Source organism: Stenella coeruleoalba (assembly GCF_951394435.1).
Source record: "Stenella coeruleoalba genome assembly, chromosome: 9".
NCBI classification, from domain to species: Eukaryota; Metazoa; Chordata; class Mammalia; order Artiodactyla; family Delphinidae; genus Stenella; species Stenella coeruleoalba.
Window position 1 is genome coordinate 61,350,516 of NC_137155.1, and position 9,469 is coordinate 61,359,984.

General features: G+C 42.0%; 1 protein-coding gene across 1 annotated transcript; it reads left to right on the forward strand.

Moving 5' to 3' along the window:
- The first annotated feature begins 7,924 nt into the window (after positions 1–7,924).
- Positions 7,925–9,469, forward strand: LOC307191710 (V-type proton ATPase 21 kDa proteolipid subunit c''-like). The gene has a single exon (XM_079931902.1). It carries the CDS (start codon positions 8,077–8,079, stop codon positions 8,692–8,694), a length of 618 nt encoding a protein of 205 aa, XP_079788028.1. The 5' UTR covers positions 7,925–8,076; the 3' UTR covers positions 8,695–9,469.

A 9,469-nucleotide genomic window follows, 5' to 3' on the forward strand; every position in this document is an offset into this window, starting at 1 on the left:
ACTGACGCACTGAAACAGCCAGAGGAACTGAGAAAGCAAAAGAAGCAGTGCTTTCAACTCTTTCTGTCTTACAAAGTGCTTGGTGGAGCTGTAAGAGGATATTTAGCAGCACAAAAAGTAGGCCAAGGGTAAGAAAAACTCTCCATACCCACGAGAATTCAGATGACCAACTTAAGTCTGATCCAGAATAAACAGTTCTCATCTGGAAATCTAGCAGTTCCAGAAAGTACTGTCCGGGTGAAAAAGGCCCACGATGTCGAGCTGCATAATTATGTAACCCTCCAGGAAAGAGGGAAGAAGTGCCATCGTACGGGGGTGCACGGGGAAAATCAAACGTGAGCAAGTAACAGTTCTCAGGCCTCAAAGAGGAAGACTTCTGCTGAAGAGAAACCAGGCCCTTTCCCATGAACTTGACCAGCTTCAGTTCTCCCCATCCTCACCCAGCATCCAAAGCCTAAAACAACGTTGCTATTTCAAATCCCTCCAATCGAAGTAACTTTCCAGTAGTCATGTGAGTAGTGTTGCACGTGAAGGGACTCACCTGAAATGAAACGGAAGCTTAGCTATTATGAATAGGTCAAGACCATTCATGTTAGTATTTTATCAGGAAAAGCATTATCATTGTCCCCTTACCGGTCACTTAAACACATCAAACAAACAAATTAAATGCCAGATGGTAAGAGGAATTTAAAATATAACTTTCTCCCACAAATTGTAAAAATCCAAGCTTGAAATTGAAAGCAGGGACTGGAGGAGATATATGTACCCCCAGGTTCATAGCAGCATTTTTCACAGTCATCACGGGGTGTGCACAACCCAGGTGTCCATCGCTGGATAAACAAAATATGGTGGATACATATACGTGCAATGGAATATTATTCAGCCTTAAAAAGGAAAGAAACCTGATACGTGCTGCAATGTGGATGAGCCATGAGAACATTACATCCAGTGAAATAAGCCAGTCGCAAAAGGAGAACTACTGTATTGATTCCCCTGGTGTGAGTTACCTAGAACAGTCAGACTCACAGAGACTGAAATTAGAAGGGTGGTTGCCAGAGGCTGGGGGGAGGGAGGAATGGGGAGCTATTGTTTAATAGGTACAGAGTTTCAGTTTTGCAAGATAAAAAGTTCTGGAGGTGTATGGTGGTGACGCTGGCACAACAATTTGAATGTACTTAATGCCACCAAACTGTACACTTAAAATTACTTAACATGGTAAATTTTATGTGTGTTTTACCACAACTTTTAATGCAGGCTTGATTCCACCAGTCCTTTGTTTAATGATGGAAAAGCTCCTAATTTTATGTCCTGTACTTTTACCGGGGGCTCTGTACAAGATACTTTGGGTAAATAGAGGACTCTGTTACATCCTGTTAAAAAAAAAATTCTTGGGCTTCCCTGGTGGTGCAGTGGTTGGGAGTCCGCCTGCCGATGCAGGGGACGCGGGTTCGTGCCCCAGTCTGGGAAGATCCCACATGCCGCGGAGTGGCTGGGCCCGTGAGCCATGGCCGCTGAGCCTGCGCATCCGGAGCTTGTGCTCCGCAACGGGAGAGGCCCGCGTATCGCAAAAAAAAAAAAAAAATTTTCTTAACGCATAGGAGTTAACCTAATTAATTATAAGGACGTTGTTCTTTCCGCAGAACCCAGGGTGGACCTATTCCAATACCTTATGCCTATAATGGTCGTGGTTATGCCGGTCTAATCCCTTAACAACAAACTCCGAAGACAATACTTCTTTTAACCTCAAGTGGAAATTAATCTTTATATTTCACTTATTCATCCAATAGTAATAATTATTACTGACACATATTGAACAATTGGATATGCTAGAGAACGTGCTAACAACTTTGACATGTGTAATATAAAGTTAATAATCCTGTTAGTAGAAATTATTATCCCCAATTTTTGGAGGAAAAACTTGAACGAAGGTGAAACTCAAATTCACATCATCCATAACCCACCATGCTCGAAAAAACCATTGAACTCAGAGAGACATAGGGGATCTTCAAGTTCAGTCGCTTCAGTGTTGTTTACCTTCATTGTGGAAATTTTCAAATACATACAAAAGTAGTCAGGAGAGTATAATAAACTTCCTTTAAAAAAAAAAAAATATTTGGCTGTGCCAGGTCTGCGGGATCTAGTTCCCTGACCAGGGATCAAACCCAGGCCCCCTGCATTGGGGGTAGCTCAGAGTCTTAACCACTGGACCACCAGGGAAGTTCCTAAGCCTTTTATAATAAACCACTCAGCTTCAGTACTCATCAATTTTAGTCAATCTTTTTCTTTTTTTTTTTAAGATTCTTTTATGTGGATCATTTTTAAACTCTTTATTGAACTTGTTACAATATTACTTCTGTTTTATGTTTTGGTTTTTTGGCCCTGAGGATGTGTGATCTTAGCTCCCTGACCAGGGATCGAACCCACAACCTATGTATTGGAAGCCTTAACCACTGGACTGCCAGGGAAGTCCCCTATAGTCAGTCTTTTTCATCTTTACCCTCACTTATTTTCCTCCCTCCCGTAGAATATTTTTGCCGTATGATTTTTTTTTTTTTTTTTTTTTTTGTCTGCGTTGGGTCTTCGTTGCTGTGCGCGGGCTTTCTCTAGTTGCAGTGAGTGGGGGCTACTCTTTGTTGCGGTGCACAGGCTTCTCATTGCTGTGGCTTCTCTTGTTGCAGAGCACAGGCTCTAGGGCGTGCAGGCTTTGGTAGTTGTGACACAGGGCTCAGTAGTTGTGGCTCTCAGGCTCTAGAGCACAGGCCAGTAGTTGTGGTGCATGGGCTTAGTTGCTCCGCGGCATGCAGGATCTTCCTGGACCAGGGCTCGAACCCGTGTCTCCTGCATTGGCAGGTGGATTCTTAACCACTGCGCCACCAGGGAAGCCCGCCATATGATTTTCTAAAGTTTTTATTTGGAAATAATTTCAAACCTACATATAAGTTGCAAAAATGAAAATAGTAAAAAAACCAAATACCCATTACCCTTTACTTTCATCTATTAATATTTATTGCATTTGCTTCATTTGTAGGTCTCTCTCTCTCTCTCTCTCTCTCTCTCTCTCTCTCTCTCTCACACACACACACACACACACACACACACACACACACACACTTTTTTGGGGGAGCGATTTGAGTGTAACGTACATCACAACCCTTTATCCCTAAATACTTCATTGTGTATTTCCTAAGAATAAGGATATTCTCTTATAGACCATAGTATAATTATTAACCTCAGTAAATTGAACATTGACTCAATAGTTTTATCTACTGTACCATTCTTATTCCAATTTTGTCAATTGTGTTCTTTAGAACTTTCTCCCCCCCCCGCCCCGCACCGTACAGCCTGTGGGATCTTAGTTAGTGGGAACTGAGGAGGCCTCGGTTCCTTGCCACATGGGCCTCTCCCTGGGGTTGCTTGTGTGTCCTCATAGCATGGTACTGGCCTCATCTAGAGCAAGTGATCCCTGAGAGGGCAAGGAGAGGGCAAAGCCTTGTGACCTAGTCTTAGAAGTCACACACTGTCACCTCCTCTACAGTCAAGTCATTAGATGTGAGGGACCAAGTCCAGCCCACATTCCAGAGAAGGGAAATTTAGCTCCAAATTTTTTTTTAAGTTACAACTTTTTTTTTTTTTTTTTGTGGCCGTACTGCGCGGCTTGTGGGATCTTAGTTCCCTGACCAGGGATTGAACCCGTGCCCTTGGCAGTGAAAGTGCCGAGTCCTAACCACTGGACCACCAGGGAATTCCCTGAAGTCCCAACTCTTGAAGGGAGAATATCAAAGAATTGGTGGACATATGTTAGGACCATTACAGAATCCACTGATGATTCTTGCCTGATGTAATCCTTACTCAAAATAATGATTTCCCACCTATTCTGTATTATTTTTAAAGCGAATTCTAGCATCGTATTTCATCTGTAAATTTTTGAGAATGTATCTCAAAAAATAAATTTTTTTTAATATTATAAACTGTTGATATTATCAAGTAGCAAGTCAGTATTCAAATTTCCATTTGTCCCACGAATGCTGTATTTTCTGAGGCACAATTCACATGCCATAAAATTCACCCTTTTAAAGTGTACAGCCCAGTGGTTTATAGTATTTTCACAAAATTGTACAATCATCACCACTAGTTTCATGACACCTAGAAGAAACCCTGTATCCATTAGAAGAAACCCTGTATCCATTAGCAGTCGCTACCCATTTCCAAATTAATTTCTGTGGGTATGCCTCTTCTGGATATTTCATATAAGTGGAATAATTACAATATGTGGTCTTTTATGTCTGGCTTCATTTGAAACCATGGTGCAATCCATGTCACCTTCCTTCACTAATCAAAGTTTTAAGACTTTCGGGTCCTCCAAGCAGCACGTAGCTTAAACAATATGTTTGCCCAAGGTGTTTTCCAGGAACTTGGAGTCAGCTGCCTCGGCTTCAAGTTGAGCCAAGAGTCAGCTCTGTCTGGTTTGAGCCGAGCTGCTTAGGACTGGATAGGACCACTGACCCTTCAGCTGGGCATACGAGAGCATCCACTTGTGACATATTGAACGTGCAGAGAGGCCTGCCCAGAACAATTATCACACCTTTTTCCAATAACCTTTCCTCTCTCTCCACGCCTCAGAGTGCCCTGCTTCTTTGTTCTTTTTCCCATAAATACCTGAGCCCCTTGCCTTTGGGAAGGCAGATTTGAGATTTGTCTTCCCGTCTCACTTTGCTGCAAACCTCGGCGTCTCACCATTTTGACTTTCTGCGCATCCGGCAGAACAAACCTGGTTCGGTAACACCCTCACTTGTATAAAGTTTTTAAGGTTGATCTGTTGTAACATGAATAAGGAACTTCATTCCTTGTTGCGGCTGAATAATATTCCTTTGTATGGATTTACCAGGCTTTGTTTATCCATTTTTTTGGCTGTTACGAATAATTGCTTATGTACAGGTGTTTGTGTGGAGGCATATTTATTTTTAGTTTGTTTGAATTGGTACTGAACTAAAGTCTACACAAGGCCATTAGTTGATAAGTCTTTCAAGTGACCATAGATTCCTCCTCTACAACTTTGTATTTTTTTCCAATTTGCTGAAGAAATTGGGTCATTTGTCCTGTACAGTTTTCCAAGATCTGGATTTTGCTGATTGGATCCTTTAGGCATAAATAATTTAACATGTTCTTCTAACATCTGTAGTTTCATAGGTTGGTAGCTGGGGGTAGAGGCTTGATCACATTCACACTTGATGGGGGCGGGAGGGCTGGCAAGATTACATGCTATGGCCTGTTACTCTACAAACATAAAAGTCCCAAACTTGCCTTAATAAAAGGTGAAAATGTTACTGTTTAGTATATTTTATGAAGAAATTGAGCTTCATAAGTGGACAAATATGGGGAATTATATATAATCAGTGTTAATTTAAATGATCTTATTCTGGTGAATGTGATTTTTGTTTTTTAAGGGAGTATGAAGCCCTTTTCAAATTCTCTTCTCAACAGAGCAGACTACTGAGTGAACGAGTCCACAGCGTGATCCATATTAATAGGCTTCTCGTGTTTAAGTCTTCATCCCTTCTTTCTCTTAATTACTGAAGCGCAAATTGCTTCAGAGAAATTTAAATACTAGTATTTGAACTTTATGCATAATTCTTTTTTTTTTACCATGCAGCATGCGGGATCCTGGTTCCCTGACCAGGGATCAAACCCGGGCCCTCGGCAGTGAGAGCACAGAGTCCTAACCACTGAGCCACCAGGAAATTCCCTATACAGAATATTCTTTGTAGTTCCTTTTTATTTTTCAAGGGTGAACTGCTTTTTAATAAGTCAATATCTGTTTATACTTTTCTTTTGGTTTGGGTCATGATGTTTGATCATGAGAGCTTTCAACGGAATGTGGAATAGGAGAAAGGAAAAAAATCTGCCAAATGTGTTAGAAAGCATTTGAAATAGAAGTGCTGGTTCCTATTTAAAACACTTCTCTTTGCTGCATACACCAAGATGAGAGTAAAAGATGCCTTGATATTTAATTTTTATATTGTTAGAGACAGTGGTTTTAATAAATTCCTATTTATCTGTTGTGTATTTTTAGTTTTTTGATGACTGAGTTCTTCTAAGTGGTTTCACATAAAACCACATTTCAAGCCTTGTTTGTTTTCAAGTATACAAATGTATGTCTCAGCCCAAGCATCTTTGTAAAAATAGGCATAGAAGTCTTTTAAATGCTGAACTGTAGTACCTGCTTGATTTATTTTTTTAGTCAGTAATAGAGGAAACTATTAGTACAGTTTTATCAGGAAGTTACTGATGTGTATGTGCGATTTACAGTGATTCTGTATATGTTCCCCAGCTTCAAAACACTTGGAACTACTGCTGTGGTTTCTGGAAGGGTCAGTTGTAGGTTCTTAAAGTTACACCTGTGCAGCTTGGGTTTGAGTTTTTAAAGAATATTTAACTTTTAAAGAAATTTTCTTAGCCAAAGAGCAGTTTGAGTTGTATCCATGGTTTTTGCTGGGTTAACATCGGCTTCAGTTAAATCGTTTGAATTATAAAGTAAGTATAATTATGGTGAAGAAGATCAGTCTCATTTTTAAATGCTGAATCACATTTTATTTCTTTAATTAATACAATAGAAACATCAAAATTCAGGACCACTGAAATAGGCCAACTTTTGTTTTGGGGTTGTGTGTGTAGTTGTGTTGATTTGTTTGCTTGGTTTTTTTGGTCTTTAAATTTATTTTATTTTATTTTTATTCTTGGGTACAGTGGGTCTTTGTTACTGCGAGTGGGCCTTCTCTAGTTGCAGTGAGCGGGGGCTACTCTTCGTTGTGGTGCGCAGGCTTCTCATTGCGGTGGCTTCTCTGGTTGCGGAGCACGGGCTCTAGGCACACGGGCTTCAGTAGTTGTGGCGCACAGGCTCTAGAGTACAGGCTCAGTAGTTGTGGCACACAGGCTTAGTTGCTCTGTGGCATGTGGGATCTTCCCGGACCAGGGCTCGAACCTGTGTCCCCGGCATTGGCAGGCAGATTCTTAACCACTGCACCACCAGGGAAGCCCATGTTTGCTTGTTTTTTAAAGAAACTGAAACTTCTATATCTGCTAGTGAAAGAAAATGCTTTGTTTTGCTCTGAAGATTCTGCAGTTGTTTAGGTGTATCTTGGTGCATAAATTACAAAGAATAATGCTAGTTAAATGCCAATAAACTATTTTACTCTTTTTATGTGAAACATACAAATTTCGGAGGGTGATGGTGGCAGTGGTGCCTCTTACTACCTTATGTAAAACACTTGAACATTTTCATCAATATTGCCATCATCTGTTTAATATTCCCAGTATATTTTCTCAAAGTCTGTTTACTTAAAATTGTATGGAATGATATAATAAGCAATGACATCTGAATTACACACACAGACACACACACACACACACACACACACACACACAAAGAAAGTAATAGTTCAGTTTTTAAAAATAAGTTTCTGTATTTTGGCAGGAACACAAATAGAATTTTTGGCATTCATTATATTAGATGATTAATGATATTTCTTTTGATATAAAGTCCTCTTATTTAGGGTTTAATATTCCATATATTCTAATGAGTACACTTTTCCCAAATAAAAATAATTAAGAAATTTTAAACTTTTTCATGCTAATGTTTTAATTTCTGATGATAATAAAGAAAAGAGATTAAATATTTAGTAGACCATTTCCAGGAAAAAAAAAACATTGACATATTTTACAGTGGTTCCCCTAGGAGGTTCCGTGGATCAAGAGTAAAATAAGTTCCTTTGCGTACCACTAAACAGCTGGCTCTCTCCCACAGAGAGAAGAATATTTTCAACATGGAAAATATATGATACAGCATGTGCTTAGTATTGGGAAAATATCTACTTTCAAATACATATATTAATGTTTGTATTTCAGTGTTTTTCCTCTAAAAATAATGTTACTGGTACAATGAAAAATAACAGGGAAAAGGAATCACAATAAAAATGAAAGGAGAGGTGACACTGCAGGGCGGGCCCACAGGCTGCAGGGTGGACAGCGGATGCAGGGACGCGGTTTGAGCTCCCGCCCCCCCATGGCGTCGTTGCCGCCATGACGGGCCTAGTGCTGCTGTACTCCGGGGTCTTCGTGGCCTTCAGGGCCTGCCTGCTCGTCATGGGAATCTGCTACACCAGTTTTGACTTGGGCTCCCGCTTTGATGTGGCATGGTTCCTGACGGAGACTTCCCCCGTCATGTGGTCAAACCTGGGCATTGGCCTAGCTATCTCCCTGTCTGTGGTTGGGACGGCATGGGGCATCTGCATCACTGGCTCTTGCATCACTGGGGAAGGGGTGAAGGCCCCAAGGATTAAGACCAAGAACCTGATCAGCATCATCTTCTGTGAGGCTGTGGCCGTCTACGGCATCATCATGGCGATTGTCATTAGCAACAGGGCTGAGCCTTGCAGTGCTCCTGACCCCAAGGCCATTGGCCATCAAAACTACCATGCAGGCTACTCCCTGTTTGGGGCTGGCCTCACAGTGGGCCTGTCTAACCTCTTCTGTGGAGTCTGTGTGGGCATCGTGGGCAGTGGAGCCACCCTGGCTGATGTGCAGGACCCCAGCCTCTTTGTAAAGATTCTCATTGTGGAGATCTTTGGCAGTGCCATCGGCCTCTTTGGGGTCATCGTTGCAATCCTTCAGACCTCCAGAGCGAAGATGGGTGATTAGATGATCTGTGTGGGTGGGGCCACCCCCCACTCTTATTTATTTGTGGTTTTCCCGGGACAGCTGGAGCTGTGCCCCTTAGGCTTTCAGGGGGCTTGGTGTTCAGGGCCCTCCCTGCACTCACTTCTGCTGCCTGTGGACTTGGAGGCACTGCCTGGCTGGACCCTCAGTGTGGCGAGTGGGCTGCTGATGACTGTGTGCAGCTTTGCACCCGTGTCCCACCTCTACCTCCAACCCATCTTCCCAGTGTTTGTGAAATAAACATGGTATTGGTCTGGGTCAAAAAAAGTGAAAGGGAAATGTGTTATAATTCAGAAGCTTTAATTTTCAACAAATCACTAGCCTAATATATCTTCCTCTTGTTGGAGTTTTTATTCTTACTGTTGCTCATACTGCCCTCTCTCTGCTCAGTGGTTTTTGGTTCATTTTTAATTTTTTGCGGCCTCATCTGTCACTACACAGCCAGACCTGAGAACTGATTCCAGGGAGCCTCGATGCTGAGTCACAGTGGAACCCACGTTTGCAGTTAGCTCTTACACACTTGCCCTTGGGCGTCAGGCCCCTGTGGCCCACCAGGCCATATTCCTGGGACCAGAGGTTTGCCCACACTATGCGATTGATGAGGAGGTTTGAATGGTGGTTACAGTGCCTGCTGTCCTTGTGGGTCCAGCAGTCAAGAATCCCAGGTGTCTCCCATCCCATGGAGCAGTAGTCAGGCCTGATCAATGGTTCTTGTTGACTAGTGGGCTGCAGAGTCATTTAACGTGACTCTAATTGT